This window comes from Athene noctua, chromosome 16, assembly GCF_965140245.1.
Source record: "Athene noctua chromosome 16, bAthNoc1.hap1.1, whole genome shotgun sequence".
NCBI lineage: Eukaryota > Metazoa > Chordata > Aves > Strigiformes > Strigidae > Athene > Athene noctua.
Genome location: NC_134052.1, coordinates 4,288,626 through 4,304,707, shown reverse-complemented (window position 1 = coordinate 4,304,707; position 16,082 = coordinate 4,288,626). Strand labels below are relative to the sequence as shown.

The following is a 16,082-nucleotide window of genomic DNA, read 5'->3' as shown; positions in this document are numbered from 1 at the left end:
TGTTCATTTATCAGATCTGACAGCTTCATACCCCTCAGTAATTACTCATTAGTGAGAGCAAGTCAACATTACCTTCAGCCCCTCTAGTTTAGCAGTATCACTCAGGTCACCTCGCATGGGTTATGAGGGGGGGACATCATGAATGATGACATCTGGGGAAGAAAAGAAGTGACAGTGGAAGTGGGGAGGATGAACTGGGATGTGCACAAGCCTCCAGCATGGCTAGCAGTTGGGCCAGGCAGAGCCATGGGAAGGCAGAGCCATGGGGTGATGAAGGGATCCCTGCAGAGTGCTCTATTGGGATGGCAGCCGGTGAGGTGTCTGAGGGAATATCAGAGGGAAATTTGGTGTCAGATGACCAGAACATCCTGGTTTGTAGAAAAAGTTAAAACTAGAGAGACCATAGAGAGTGAGACCCTCTAGTTTAACTTTGCCTCCAGGCACTTCTGTCATGTGCCAAACCAGGCTCAAACAACTTATCTACAGTGACAAAGCTTCAGTGACTGAAATGGGAACAAGAAAGTTTAATCTCTACTTTCCTGCACAAGCTGGTAGAGTCTGGGATCTCAGGTTCACCCCTCCCCATCAGGGGTTTGTACCACGTAAAGGAGTTTTTGGCAAAACTAAACCTCCAGCTTTGTCAGCCAAAATCCTCTGAACACAGCAAGAAGTATGTCAGCTCCTCCTGGAAAGACTGAGTGGGTGCTGTGCTCAGCTTGGTAGGTTCAATGACTTTTACAAGTCTTGAGGAACAAGTCCTGAGGATCTTCTAGCCACTGCAATCACCAAAACATGTTTAATTAATAAGTTAATCCTAAGATTAGGTGTTTTATTATTGGAAAGTGTTCCTGAATCATGGTCCTGTTGTCTGACTTCACAACTCGCTCCTTTCCCAGGCTTTCACTCTTCTTTCACTCAGTTTTCCGACATGCTCTGTGGAGAAATAGTAACTTTAAGTCTCAGTATTAATTTATCTCAGCCACAGTTTACATGTGTGCAGGGGGAGGTAATCACAAAGCTACCTTCCCTGCTGTTCTTTTCCTGAGCTTATACACTCTCCAAATTTCTTTTTGTCATAAACCAAATTAACTAAATTGCTTAAGAAGTACTTTTCTATTAAAAGAAGATAGTGTTATGATGCCGAAAGGTTTATTATGAGAACTGTCTGTTTAATAGTAATACTTTGAGTTTATGGGCTGCTATCTTCTCTTCAAAGTTTAAAGTCTTTGAGCATGCTTAAGGCTCCCCTGTGAAATGAATATTTTGGTATGCATTTACAGAGGTCTAAGGAGAGGTACGAATGGATGAAAAGTTATAAAGGTGGCTAAAACATTGGCTACTGTATTTGCTGAAGACCCTTGGATCCCTGTGCAGAGTAGGAGTGGTACCAGGAGTCTTGGTGGGCATCCATTGCCAGGACAATTAACAGTTCAGATCAAATCAGATGCAGCTTTAATTTAGGTGTTTACACAGCAGGGTTTCAGTGTTAGCCCAGCACAACCAGACGTGGTTCTCAGGTGGTTTGACATGGTTTGACCACAACAGCACATGCCGGTGAGTCAAAGCACTGGTTTCAGAACTTAGTCTGGGGGCTTCAGTGCTTTGGGATCTCTGCCCTTCATTCTGTTTTATGATGGAGACGTCATTTAAGATGCCAGAGAGATGGAGCAGTCAATAAATATTTACCCCTTCTTCCCTTCAGGGTTTCCAGCAGAACTGGAGACTCAAAGTGGCTGGATAATTGTTTCATCCTCCAGGGACTGTGCCAAGGACGCGCGCCAGTCTGGTCACCTGAGCATCAGCAGCATTCAAATCAATTCAGGACGATGGACCCTATGGTCCTGTAGAATACACTCTTTGAGTGACTGGGCCCCATTTAGCATTCAAGCTCTGTGGTCACTGAGAGGCTAGGAGCCTGCTGCTTCAAGCTTCTCTCAGTGTAAAGAAGCCAGGCAGCCATAGTCCGTCCCAAATGGGTTTGCCAGTCACATGGACATCCACAAGGTTGTGGTCCCAACAGGTTCTAGAAAGCTCCTGAGCCACACAGTGAGCCAGGCTGGTGCATTCATGGACCTTTTCATGGGACTCAATGATGCGCTTCAGGAAGCAGCGTGTCCCCCTTTTTCTGTCAGGAGCTACCCCAAGAAGAAAGCAGTGCGGGGGAACAGCAGATCAGCACAGCAAGATTCCCCAACACTTGAGCTTCCCGCGCTGGGTAAGATGGAAGAGCAGCAGCACAGGAAGGTAGTGCCCCCCAAAACCTACAGTGTGTCCCCAACAGATGTACCACACTGGGCTGGGCTCCCGGCGTGTGCAGCGGAGGGGTGGAAGTGGCCTCGCTGGCACCACGAGCATCTCTGAGCCTCGGGGAGCTGCCCCATGCTGCCGCCCTCTGATTGCTAGCAGGGGTGGAGAGGGTGAGCAGAAATGCTGCCTCAGTGCATGGAAAGTACTCCAGGGTACCGTGCAGTCACTGCTTTGGTGAGCTGTTTGCTGTGATGGGCTTTTAAATCTGACATAGGGACTATGTAATAAAGAGAAAATGCAAAAAAATCCAAACCAAAAATTATTTTTTAAAAAATAAGTTTTTTCAGGCTGGAAGAGCAGGGCATTTTAAAAGGCATCAGAGCCAATGGTTAAAGCAAAAAGTGGATGCGCCCGTGACAAAGGCACAGGCTTGGGATTCAGACATTATTAGTGTGATGTCTGACATCAAGAAAATAATTTTCTGGTTCCACTAGTCATTTAGGCCAAAGTGTATATTGTTAATGAAGTGCTTAACTGCAGTTTTCTGCAGGGGATGATGTGGGAGTTTGATGTGTATGTACCCGTTGTACCTGTCTCTTCATGCCTCCATTTATCGTGTCTGAAAGGCAGAATAATGGTGCTTCCCACCCATGCGGCAGTGCCAGGAGCACGATGCAGCCGTCCCCGTGACAAGACCGAGCACTGCTGGGGTGGTGGCTGTAAAAACACCTCTGGGCAGCGCGAGCAAGGGGCAGGGTCCAGGGAGCTGGATTCATCATCCCCTGGGGGTGAGGTCTTGGTTTCTCAGCTTTCTCAATGGGAATAGGAGAGGTTTTGCCCAGTTTTGCAGGTGCTAGGAGATACATGTCATGACGAGAACATATATGTCACTGTATGCATATTTTCAAATATATATGCATACATGGTATTTTTTTACACAGGGGAAAGGTGCCAACCACTATTATTTGTAACTATTTTTTAAATCCCATTTGCCTTTCCCTCTTAATTCAAAGGCTTAAGCTAAATTCATGGAAAGACATAAAATTTGTCCCTGTAACACTCATTAATCAGACACTCGGGGGCTCCTGGCAGCAGCCGAGCAGACCCCTGGGTGAGGAGCACCCAGCCTGCACCAGCCTGGCTGCACCTCGCCTGCTCCCGGGCCCGTGTCGGCCTCTCCCTGGTGCAGAGCAGCTCTCCAGGGAGTCTGGAGTGAACCTCCCGTGAGGGTTTTGGCAGCAGTAACAGGGGAATTTCTATTTTGCTGAAGTGTTTGCTGTGGGTCAAATGTGAGCTGCACGTCACAAAAATACATCCTCTGCTACAGCTGGGATTTTCAGCTCACTGTTTGTTCCCTTCTTATTGTCTTCTGGCAAGGGATAATTTCAGTCATGTCCCAATATCTGTTTTCTTTCTGTACGTCACACTAGATGAAAGAAGAAAAGTTGCTCTGCAATGGCCTGGTCTTCCCTGCATGAGGTTGGTGCTGAGACCCCCCCAGGGCTGGCTGGACTCCTTTGGTGTCCCTGGGCAGGGAGCTGCTCCCCAGCGTGGCTCACCGCTCGCCTGCTCGTGAGGACAATAAATACTACCCCATCCCAGATTTCCTAACCTGAAGCGCTGACAGGAAAGCTTACCAGGTCAGGGTATTTGATAAACTGTATAGAAATGCTCCATTCAGACAGTAATGACTACGTGCTGTCGCCGTGCCTGGATCTGGAGTCGGCACAGAGGAGCTGTCTGCAGCACAGGGTGATCTGCTGCTCCGTTGTATCAGGATTATACACTTGGCAGACAGGATGCAACAGCCAATGAAGACCCTCAGATTGGCTGATCTCTTTGAGCCATGTAAGATTTAAGCAGGTTCTCTACTGCTTGCAGTAGACGTAGGTAACTGTGTTTCCTTGCATTTACCCTCAGTCACACCGTTAGTCCCAGAAAGGCTGGTTCTGCCCGGCGCCGAGTCCCGCGGTGGCCGCAGGAAGCCCAGTGCTCTCCCCTCCTTGGGCTGTGGAGTGTTTTCCCAGTGCTGTGCATTGTGGTGCTCACCCTGGTGTGTGGGGGATGAGAGAGAACAACGTCTTTGGAGCCTTTCTACAAAAAGAGGCTTTTTCTTTTTTTTTTTTTTTTTTTCTTTGCTTTAGTTTTTCAGAGCAGGACTCTGCCCGCACTGCAGAGCAAAGGAAGTCGAGTCAAGTGCAGCATCCAGCCCTCACCGCCCAGCACCAGTACCTCAGTACCTAGCAGTAGGCATGCGGAGGACTCGCAAATACCAGCACGAGGTGAGAGTTTGAGAGTCAAACCATCGAACTCATCCTCTCCGGCAGCAGACACAGCGGCACTGCAAGTATTGCTGTGGGCTGAGCTGTCTCCCTTTGGAACAAGCAATAACGTACCTCACTTTGCCCTTTGGCTTTCCTTACAACACAGCTTCCCATGGTGTTTTTCTTGGCTCAGATTTTGACTGAATCCTTTACATGGCTTTTATTTTTGGCTTCTGGCAAAAAAACCCGCAAACTAATTGATGATATCAGCATGCAGAGGCTGCACATCTAAATCCTGCCTCTGGAAATAGCAGCCTCCATGTGTGAGGCTCCACAAAGAGTTGCAGGTGCCGGGCTCAGAGACCCAACTGTAATTTTGCTGGTAGCAGGAGTCCCTGGCTTAGGTGTAGCCTGTTTGTATCACTCCAACATACTGAGCAAGGGCCTGTTAAAGGAGGATACACAATCCTGTGCCTGCTGCCTTCCTTGTTAGTCTTGGCTGAATTGCCAGGAACATCACAGAATGGGGGCCAGGTTTTCCCAGTGTGCTGGTCTTGGCTTTTGGATGGGGCTGGGAGGTGTTTGCAAGAGATGTGAGTAACTGTCTGTGTTGTTGACCTGCCTTTATCAGAAATAGACACAAAATGGAGAAGGAAAATGGACAGATGGGGGATGGAGCTAGCTGAGATTGAGCCCTCCTGACAAGAAACACCCCAAAGGCAAGCCAGCTGCTGGCGCTCTCCCTTTTCTCTAAGAGGACCTTCCTCACAGCCTGCACAGAATAAATAAAATTAAGAAAATATAATCTTAAAAATAAAGAAAGAAAAAACATAAGAAAAACCAATACAGATTATATAAAAGCTCTCCAGTACTGGGGCATCACCTGGACACAGGATGCTTAGGGAGAAATTTCCTGTACAGACCAGTCACTGTTCATTAGAGCAGCTTTTATTCCATGCTTTGAAGCCTCATTTACCCACAGGACAGGACAGGTACAGGACCAGGTGGAGGCAGGCTGGATCCAGGCAGCACTTGCTGGGTCCGGAGGCCGCTGTGCGAGGAGCTGAGCTCTCCGCAGGGAGCAAGGCCGGGGTCAGCAGAGCAAGCAAGGGACGTCGTAAGCATTTGTCCTGTGACTGAGATGAGTGGCCACAGATGCCCCCCCTCAGGTGGGCTCCTCATTCCTGCTCTGCTCGGGAATGCGCCGGGCTGGCCTGGGCGAGACGGGCACAGGCACTGCCTGTGCGGTCAGCGCTGGTTAGCCTATAGCTATAGGTAATGCTCGGTTCCCTGCAGCTTGTGCTCTCATTGCAAGTTGATCCCAATTTTCTTTAAAAGCACATGGAAAAATAAGAAAAAAGAAAAAGGCAATCCCCCAAAATAACATTATTCTGGAGGAAAACAACCAATCTAGGACTGGGGAGCACAATAATCTAATTTTGAAAAACAGCACTCAGACTCTACAACTGTAGCAGAAGAGCTTTTTATTTGAAAGTTGACCTTAAAAAGCTTGGCATCTATGAAGTATGTGCTTTCCTTTCCTAGTTCATAATCGTTTCCTTTGAAATACAAGAACATGTACATATATGAATATTTAATTTGACAGTGATGAAGCTTTATATATTAAGTCAATGAAAATGCTGTTAAGCTCATGGGAACAATACTACTTGTGTGGTGATCTGGGAATTTGGTGTCGCAGGTAACCAACGGCTGTCACTTAGTTTTTATGTCAACGATAAGGACAGACTATGAGTTAAATTTAATTCCAACTTACTGGAATAATCTTTGAGAATGTGTCATGGTCAAATTTGCAAATTAATTTTTTGTTTATAGATTATAATGGTTTATCAGGGCTCTTCCCTTCTGGGAAATAAAATTCATAGAAATTAATGTACAAACTGTCTCCCCAACTACAGACCACAAGTTGTCTATTTTGCAAATAGAGAGGTTAAATTAAGAAGCCTTTATTTAGTTTTTACGTATTCTCCAGGCATTTTTTTTATAGTAAAACATGTTAATCTAAAATTATTATATTTCCAGCCCTTTATATGCTCTGTCTTTGTTTTATGTCTCTATAATTTAGGCAGCCATTTTGTTTTCAGTAAAATATTAAATAAAGAGAGGACATCCATTGCCAGTTTTCTCCTGGAGATGCTGCTTTTGGATTTTACTCTGTTATGGTTATCTTACTGCAAAGTATCTGCCATTCCAGCTACATGTCTTTGTCTTGAACACCGTCCTGTGCGTGAATTCAGCCTCAACACCCAGAGCACAAACCGAACAGCAGCTTGTCTGATTCCACATCTAGTGTTTTCACTTGATATCCTAAATGCTGACAGCAAGCTCTAAACCTGGACAAGAAGGAGAAGGTGTAACCCAAGGCAGGGATGTTTGCTACACTATGCTGGGGCTGCTTTCCGGAGCGCTGTGCTGCACACCGCAGTCCTTCCTCCCCCCCAAAACCCGCTGCCCTGCACCACATACTGACACCGATGCCTTTGCCTTCCCTATCCTCCCGAAATTCCCAGAGCTATTAACTAGGTCACGGGAGCTGGTCCCAGTCCAGCAGTTTATCTAATTGCCTTTTTATAGTATATCGTGCAACTCTTTATTATCCTGTCAGAGGTCCCCTGTGCGGTGCCGGAGGGGGGACGGGGAGGCAGAGCTGGGATGAAGCTCGCTGCTGCGCAGCCACTCGCAGCCGAGAGCGGAGGATGCGCTGGTGAATCTCTGATGCTGCGGGGGTGGTAACGGCCGAGGCAGCAAACCCGGGAAGGCAAGGTGGAACCCTTCTGACTCCTGCCATCGCATCTCTAGGTACACACCTACATGTCCGGGAGGGGCGGCTGCTTCATCCAAGAGTGAGTGATCAGGCTGACCTGCGTTAGGTCTGCTCTAGCCGGGCTGGGCCTTGGGCAGACTTGGCTGAGGAAACTTCTTGGCTGGTCAGGCAGAAGGTGCCCCCCCAGCCTTCTGGTCTCTGCAGCTGGCAGCTCTGCTGACAATGCCCAGCAGCGGGTTTTAGGGGTGTGGGGAAATATTGTGACATAAACAAGGAGGCTGCACAGGAATTGGAGGGTTACACGCCTGCATCCAGACACCTATGCTTTTCGTGAGTATTACAGAGGAGGATAAAGCTGAGCATTGCAGGAATTGCCTCGTCTCCTTTTTCATGCAGACACGATTTGCAACACAGCGGGTTTGAGGCAGTTCACAGCCCACCAAAGCCCATGGGAATCAAATCCTTTGGGGTTTGGGTGCCTGACTATGCAGTGAACTAGGAGCGATGCTCGTCCCACTCGCTAATCCTACCTTCATGCAACTGCCAGCGCGCCGTGCCGCCCAGCAGCCTGGAGAGGGGCTGTTGGTGAGAGCTGTAGAGTCAGACACCCGGAGTTGACCTTTTCTGCTTTCCTGAAACGATTTTGGAGCGTGAATGGCTCTTTTCCCTCCGTTTATTAATCAGAAGACCCAGCCACAGCCCCCCTGAGCCTGCTCTGCAGAGATAAGGCAGAGTGGCTCCTCCGGCTGGATCTGTCAGTGCCCGGAGAGTTAAGTTGAGTCTGGGCGAGCTGTTCCCACAGAAGCAGGGCTGCACACCCCCAGCCCTGCCAGGGCTGCTCGGGGGCTTGGGGGGGGGACGAGACCCTCAGCCCACCCCTGGGAGCGGCTGCAGAGAAAACAGTCAGTGCCAGAAACCCCCGGCGTCAGCCCTGGGCAGGGGGGAGAGCTACGGCTCGTTTTCAGGCTCACTCTCTCCTTTTAGCTTCATCTGAAACGATTTGCAGCTCAAACGCCCCCCCGAGAACCGCTAACCTTTGGGTAAGGTTTGGCTCCGTTATCCTGCTTGGGCTAATTCGGAGTTAAGGGGAGCCCGGGAGTGACGCGGCTGCCTTCATCTCTCCATCCATCCCTCCATCTCTCCGTCCCTCCATCCCTCCAGCCCTCCCCCCCCCCACCCGCCCCCCAGCCCCCCGCTCCTCCACTCGTGCTCCCGGCGGAGCGGCGCTGCGGGCGGCGCTGGGGAGAGCAGCCGAGGTACATGCCCCGACCCCCCTCTCCACCTCTCCGGGCTTCGCGTTCTCTCTTCTTCCTCTTCCCTCTTCTCGCTTCTCTCCTCCCTTTCCTCCCCTCGCCTTTCTGTGTGCTTTATCCCCGCTTTTACCCGCCAGCTGAAGTTCAGGGGGTCTTTTTTCCAGCCGCTGCTGCAGAAAGTCTTTTTCTCCTTCTTCTGGAAGCGGGGCAGGAGGTTCCCGCCGGCCCGGGGCAGCGGGAGCCCGGGGGGGTGTCTCCAGCCCGGCAGCGGGGCAGGGTGCTGCCGGGGCGGCTCCGAGGGATGCCCCGCCAGCGGCGGGGGGGCACGGCGGCGGGGGCTCAGCTTCCCAGCGTTACAACCGGGCGTGGGAGTACCGAGTGGGCACACCCCCCCCCCCCCCCCCCCCCCCCCCCAGCTCCTGCATCCCTCGGACTGCCTGCAGCTCCTCAACTCCTCAGCACCCCCTGCATCCCCCCGGACCCCCCCATCTCTCCCCCGTTCGCCTCGGCGCCCGCCGTTCTGGGCAGGCAGCCTGTGCGTTACCGGGGGTGTTTGGTGCCCCCTCGGGCAAGGGGTGGGGGCACAGCCACAGCCAGCAGCGGAACAAAAATTTTCCCCGTCCCCAGAACATCCCCGCTCGGAGAAACGGTCCGAGTCCGCGGGCCGGACGGGGGGGTCCCACGGCCCACGCGGGGAGCGCCTGCCTCGGAGCACCCCCCTGCGCACCGGCCCGCCCCACCGGGACTGATCCGCAAGCTCCCTGTGGTTCGTTTTTCGGGTTTTTTTGTTTGTTTGGTTTGGTTTGGTTTAGTGTTGTGGTTTTCCTTATTATTATCATCATTTTAATTTTACTTTGGTTTGAGGGGGTTTTTTGTTTTGTTGTTTTTTTCCTAAGAGGTGTCTCCCGAGCCCAGCACATCCCTAACACGCGGGATGCTCAACGAGCGGCCGAAAGCCCGTCTCCTTGTGCCAACTCACCTTGCCGTGATGCCGGTGGCTGGGACCCCCTTTCCCTTCCCGGCGTCGAGGGGTGCTGGGGATAGGGGGGGCTGCGGCGCGGTGCCCCGGCGGTGCTGACCGGGGGGCTGCGGCTGTACCCCTCCGGCTCCCAGCTGGGGCAGCGCCGAGCTCTGGGGGTGCCGGGGCAGGGGAGGGGATGTTCCAGGGCGATTTTAAGAAATATTCACGCACCAGACAGCGGCTCGGGTGAATTTTCGTTCCTCCTCCTTGATGCCCCCTGCAGCCTTCAGAAACAGGTTTCACGTCTTCTTTCACAATGAGATTGTCTGAGGATAAATTAAAAAAAAAAAAAAAAAAAAAAAAAAGGGGGGGGCGGAGGGGGAAGAAGAAATCGTTGAATTAACCTCTCGAGGCCTTCGTCGCAGCCGTCCTTTGCCAGGAGTGTAAAGAAACGGAACGGCGGCTGCGGCAGCCGAGGGCAGCGGCGACGGCCCGAGCCCCCAGTCCTCCCCCGGCTGATTTTCATTTCCCCGGTTAAATCCCACCCGGCGGGACCCCGCCGCCGCCCCGCTCCGCGGGTGCGGGCAGGACGCCGCTAATCCCGGGGCGAAAGCGTGTCCCGCTTGGCTTTCGCGACCTATTTGTGCACTGACATGTAATAATTCCTCCGCGAAGGCAAGGATGCGCCTTGCTTAAGCCGCCTTCCTCCCCTCGCAGAGGAGCGGTTGCTATAAAAAAGCCCCATTTTTGGGGGTCCGCCTGCCGCAGCAGCCCCCACAGCTTCAGAAGCAGGAACTAGTCAAAGCCCTCACCGGGGATTTTTTTTATTTTTATTTTTTTTTTAGCTTTTCAGTCGCTTTGCACCCAATTTCTTTTTGGACTGTGGCAAGAAAAAAAAATAAAATAAAAAAAGGTGTTAAGGTTTTTTTCCTAGGAGCAGGGGGGGTGTGTTTCGTTCCCCACCCCTGCTCCGTGCCGCATCCCACCTGCAACCTCATCCCCAGCGCTCCCTCAACAACGACATTAGGAAATAATCTAGCGCTGTTTTTTCCGCCCATCTATATTTAAAAAAAAAAAAAATAATAATAATTCTTTTTTTACCTCCCAAAGCAGCAAACGAAATGCAGATTTTCCCCTTCAATGAATTTTTTAAAATCTCTATATTTATTTATTTATCTGTAAAACAACGATTCAAACGATCTCCCCGCAGCAGAGGGGCACGTGCTCTCGCACACACCGCCCCAAAATGCCAAGGCTCCCCTGCCACCCTGTACTTGTCCTTGTCACTGGACAGGACAGGGATTTCTCGTTGCCGTTGTTTGCTGTGTTGGCTGCTCACCTCGGAAATATTTTAAATAAAGAAAAAAAAAAATAAGGCTTTTAAATTACAAATAAGTAGAAGCGTTTAGAAACAAAACGAAAATGTCGGTATTTTTTTAGAGAAAGGAGAACCTGGGCATTAGATCGTGGGGACCACGAAGAGAAGTCTGCCCCCGAGCATCCCCGCGGGGAGCCGGTGTCCCGCAGCCGCAGGGCGGTCCCGGGGCGGCTCCGCGGGGCAGAGGCGATGCCGCCGGGCTGCGAGCCCCGGGCGGGAGCGGGGACCCGTGTCCCTCCGGTTTCGGGGCACACAGACCACAGGAGTCGTTACAGAGAGCGAAGCCCTCGTTCCCTGTGCGCTGATTTCCACACACCGCTCTGCTCCGCAGCTGCGGCAGGACGCGCCGCTCCCGCCGCTGTCCCCAGCCTCCGAAGGGGCCGCACATGTCTGAGGGGAGAAAAAAGAAAAAGAAGGGGGCGCGAGGAGGAAAATTCCGTTAAGAACCGATCGAGAACCGTTTGTCCGCCCCTTCAGTGGGGGTCTTTTGTTTCGCCGTGGGGAAGGGGCTGGAGGCCGGGGGCCCGCGGCGCGGGTGTGGGGCGGGCTGTGGGGCGGGGGGGACAGCGCAGGGGATGCGGAGCCGGGGCGGGGAGGGGGAATTGGGGAGGGGGGGTCCGCGCTGCGGCGGGGCCCGGCGGGCGTGGGTGGGGCGGGGAGGGGGGGAGGGAAGGCTGGGCTTGGCCGGGGAGGCTGGTACCTCCCCCAGAAATGCAGCAATTCTCTCCCCTCTCCCTCTTCTCTCCCCGAGGTGGGCGCACTGCGATGGAGACGCGGCGCGCTCTGCCAGGGGCTTGCGCTGCCCGTCTGGTGACAGCGGCCGGCTGCTGACAGCTCCCCCCCGCCCATCCCCGCCTGACTCGCCCCCCGATCCCGCCGCGGGGGCCGGAGGAGCGGCGCGGAGAGGCGCGGAGCAGCGCGGAGCGGGCGGCGGGCCCGCGGCTCCCCGCAGCGGTGTCATGCCCCTGGGCACCCCGGCGCGGAGCCGCCCGCACTGCGCTGGGACGCGGAGGTAGCGGCTCGGAGCAGCCCCCGCCGCCCCCCGCCCGGCGCTGAGGTCCCGTCCGCCGCCCCGCCGCTCCCCCGCCCCGTCGGGTCTCTCCGTCCCCGAGGGTCCCCGAGCCGCGGAGCCGGCCGGCCGGCCACCATGGCCACCCTCCTCCGCAGCAAGCTTTCCAACGTGGCCACCTCGGTGTCCAACAAGTCCCAGGCGAAGATGAGCGGCATGTTCGCGAGGATGGGCTTCCAGGCGGCCACCGACGAGGAGGCGGTGGGCTTCGCCCACTGCGACGACCTGGACATGGAGCACCGGCAGGGGCTGCAGATGGATATCCTCAAGTCCGAGGGCGGCGAGGAGGGCGCCGAGCCGCCCCTGGAAGGGGACATCCACTACCAGCGGGACGGCACCGGCCCCCTCCCGCCCTCCGCCTCCAAGGAGGCGGGCGTCTGCTCCGAGCTCTCCGGGCAGGGCAAGCCCAAGATCACGGCCTGGGAGGCGGGCTGGAACGTCACCAACGCCATCCAGGTACGAGTCCCCCCCCCACCCCGCGCCGCCACCGCCGGGCACCGCGCAGAGACCCCCCGCTCCGCTCCGCTCCGCGCCCGGCCCCGCGCCCGGCTCGTCGGCAGCCCCGGGGTGATGGCAAACCCGCTTCGGGAAGAAGTGGGAAAAAAAAAATAGGGAAAAGATAGAGAAAAAGTAGGAGGCGGGGGAGGAAAAAAAAAAAAAAAAAAGGAAAACAGTATGAAAAAAAGAAAGGAAAGCCCCCCAAACCCGGATATCTGCTTTGCCCCTCGCTCCCGGAATACGGCGCAAAGCCGGGAAGGGCCCCGGGCCCTGTCCCCTGCACCTCCCTCAGGGCCCCAGCGCATGGGCCGGGGGCAAGGGGCGACCCCGGGGGCGCCCGCGCCGGTGGTGGGGCTGCGTGTGACCCCCCTCCGGGGGTCTCCGGCTCTGAGGGGTCTTGGTGCGCAGGGAGGGGCTGGGGACAGAGAGGGTAGAGCTTGGGGCAAAACCCGGGTGCTGAAACCGTGCTGGCTAGTTGTGGGTGCTCCGGGGTGAGGCTGTGCGGGAGTGTGCAGGTGTGATTGCACGGGTGTGACCGGGGGGGTGGTACGTCAGAGAGAAAGGGGGGGTGTAAGCGTGTGTGGCCGTGATTGCGTGGCGTGACTGTGTGATGGATTGCGCGGGTGTGATGGTGTGCGAGCGAGACGGCGAGTGTGTGTGTGACTGCGACTGTGCGGCTGCGTGTGCCCGGGCGCCTGCCCGGTCTCCTCTGTGAGACCAGCAACACGGTTTCCATTTTGTCTCTTTCTAGGGGATGTTTGTTCTGGGCCTGCCCTATGCCATCCTTCATGGTGGATACCTAGGACTCTTTTTAATAATATTCGCTGCAGTGGTTTGCTGCTACACTGGGAAAATCCTTATTGCCTGTCTTTATGAAGAGAATGAGGATGGGGAGATAGTCAGGGTGAGAGACTCCTACGTGGACATAGCAAACGCGTGCTGCGCGCCCCGCTTCCCCACCCTCGGAGGCAGAATTGTGAACGTGGCCCAGATCATTGAACTGGTCATGACCTGCATCCTCTATGTGGTGGTCAGTGGGAACCTGATGTACAACAGCTTCCCCAACCTGCCTGTCTCCCAGAAGTCATGGTCCATCATTGCCACAGCAGTGCTCCTGCCTTGTGCGTTCTTGAAGAACCTCAAGGCAGTCTCCAAGTTCAGCTTGCTGTGCACATTAGCCCACTTTGTGATCAACATCTTGGTGATCGCCTACTGCCTCTCCAGGGCACGCGACTGGGCCTGGGACAAAGTCAAGTTTTACATTGATGTAAAGAAGTTTCCCATCTCCATTGGCATCATTGTCTTCAGCTACACCTCTCAGATCTTTCTGCCTTCCTTGGAGGGGAACATGCAGAACCCCAAGGAGTTTCATTGCATGATGAACTGGACTCACATAGCAGCTTGCATCCTTAAGGGACTCTTTGCCTTGGTCGCCTACCTGACCTGGGCTGATGAGACCAAGGAAGTCATTACAGACAACTTGCCATCCACCATTAGGGCAGTAGTTAACATTTTCTTGGTGGCCAAAGCCTTGCTCTCGTACCCCTTGCCATTCTTTGCAGCTGTGGAAGTCCTGGAGCGGTCCCTTTTCCAAGATGGAAACAGGGCATTTTTCCCCAATTGCTACGGGGGTGACGGGCGGCTCAAATCCTGGGGACTCACCCTCAGATGTGCCCTGGTAGTCTTCACCCTGCTCATGGCTATCTATGTCCCACATTTTGCCCTCTTGATGGGTCTTACTGGGAGCCTCACAGGTGCAGGGCTCTGTTTCCTGCTCCCCAGTCTTTTCCACCTCAAACTCTTGTGGAGGAAGCTCTTGTGGCACCACGTCTTCTTTGATGTTGCCATTTTCGTTATAGGTGGTATCTGCAGTGTCTCGGGGTTCATCCACTCTTTAGAAGGCCTCATAGAGGCCTTCAGAACCAACGCTGAAGACTAAAGAGGAGCCAGAGCTGGTTGCAGTAAGAGAATCACATTGAACATCCACATAGCCAAATAAATCTACATCCCTTTAATGGAAAGAGTCATTATTTTCATTATGTGCATCCAACGAATTCTATGTCATAGAATCTGCAAATTAAAGGAAATGAGATGAAAGTGTTTGCCCTTCTGTCTTTTTAAATAAGCTAAGATTTAAATATATTTTTTTGTTATTTAGAATTTTTGGAAGGAAATTTTCCAGTGCCCCATCCTAATCTCCTCACTCGTTGCCTGAAGCTTGACCCCCCGCGAGTGACCTGTTGGGAAACAGTCGCAGTTTTCAATACTCCTTACAGATATGCAATTCAGTGTTTCAGGAGCTGAAACACAGGTGCCGATCCAATGGGATTGGGTTACTGCACTCACAGACAGAAGCAAACCAGCCGTGGGTGCTGGGAGCAGGGACTTTCGTTTTACACTGTGTGAGGTGGATGTAGACGAGACCTAGATTGTACAACCAGCCCAAAAAGTCCAAGCAGCGGCTGATGACCAGCGACGCCAGTTACCTGCAATGTTTACACCGTAGTCACATAGATGTCAGGGCTGCTTATTTCTTCCATCCAAATTCACACCGAGGAACGGCGCTTCCCATCGACTACAATGTTTTGCCTCTGGTTGAAATTGCAGACCTGGAGTCCACTTCTCGGTGACTTCTGTTTTGTTTTAACAATTGTTATTTCTAAATTATGAAAAGTTAAAAAAAATAATATATATATATATTGTTGGATTTGACATCGTTCAGGATACAGGAACAAAAACTACGACACAATTCATTCTGTGCAATCTACCAGATCCGTGGAGCTGTTTCCAATGTACGTGTGGTGTCATTGTGGTAAATAAGATGAAAAATGTATATCAGAAAAAAAAAAAATTCTATCTTTAACATATAATGTGGTACATAAATATATCGAACAATAAAGAGAAAACATAGTCGATGAGGCTGGCCTGCTTCGTGGGGGGCTCAGAGGAGCTGGGCAGGGGCAGTGGGAGGTTCACCCCCCACACACCTGCTTGTTTTGGGGGGTCCTACACATCACTGTCACCGACGGTGGGATTAAGTTTATATTTCGGGAACAGGTCGTCCCACAGGTGGGGGTGGGGGTGGTCTTTTTTCACCCTGCTTCCCAGCTTTGTGTTACCCTGTAGTGCTCAGACTCCAGGGATGGAGGGAGTTTGCAGATGTATGCCGAGATTTTTGTTCTTGTGAAGGAGGGGAAAATAACACCCGTGCAAACAAATGCAGTGGAGGGGGGCAGAAATAAATGAAATAAGGGGCTGGGGGTACTCCCTGGCTTGAAGCAATCTCATTCTGCCCTGCCCACGGGTGCGGAGTGTGGGGCTGATCCCACACTCCGCACCAGTAACCAAAACCACCTCGATTTACACCGATTTAAACCGCACAACTAATTAATTGTCTGCCCGCTGCCGCTACACATCGAGGATGAGGATGGGGAGGGGGTGGTCCCACCGGCAGAGCTCCCGCAACCCGGGCATAGCAGAGGTCCCCGTGGAATTCCCTCTTATTGCCCCCAAATCGTGTTGAGCCCCGGTAGGGGCTGGGGATCCCCCCCCCTGCCCGGCCCGACGGCAGCGGGCAGCTCCGCAATGCGGTACCGGGGGGGGCGGGAGTGGAGGGGGGGTTGCCACTGG

The 16,082-nt window shown here is 53.2% G+C and overlaps 1 protein-coding gene across 3 annotated transcripts; it reads left to right on the top strand.

Annotated features, from left to right (window-relative positions):
• Positions 1-6,143: 6,143 nt before the first annotated feature.
• SLC32A1 (solute carrier family 32 member 1) lies at positions 6,144-15,360 on the top strand. 3 transcript variants are annotated; one of them, XM_074920418.1, is made up of 3 exons: positions 6,144-7,328; positions 11,637-12,410; positions 13,204-15,360. In XM_074920418.1, the coding sequence occupies exons 2-3, from the start codon at positions 12,033-12,035 to the stop codon at positions 14,389-14,391; spliced, it is 1,566 nt and encodes a 521-aa protein (XP_074776519.1). In that variant the 5' UTR covers positions 6,144-7,328; positions 11,637-12,032; the 3' UTR covers positions 14,392-15,360. The 3 variants fall into 3 exon arrangements, with proteins under 3 accessions (XP_074776519.1, XP_074776518.1, XP_074776520.1); XM_074920417.1 differs by lacking the exon at positions 6,144-7,328 and adding an exon at positions 7,391-8,333; XM_074920419.1 differs by lacking the exon at positions 6,144-7,328 and adding an exon at positions 7,569-7,623.
• Positions 15,361-16,082: the final 722 nt, after the last annotated feature.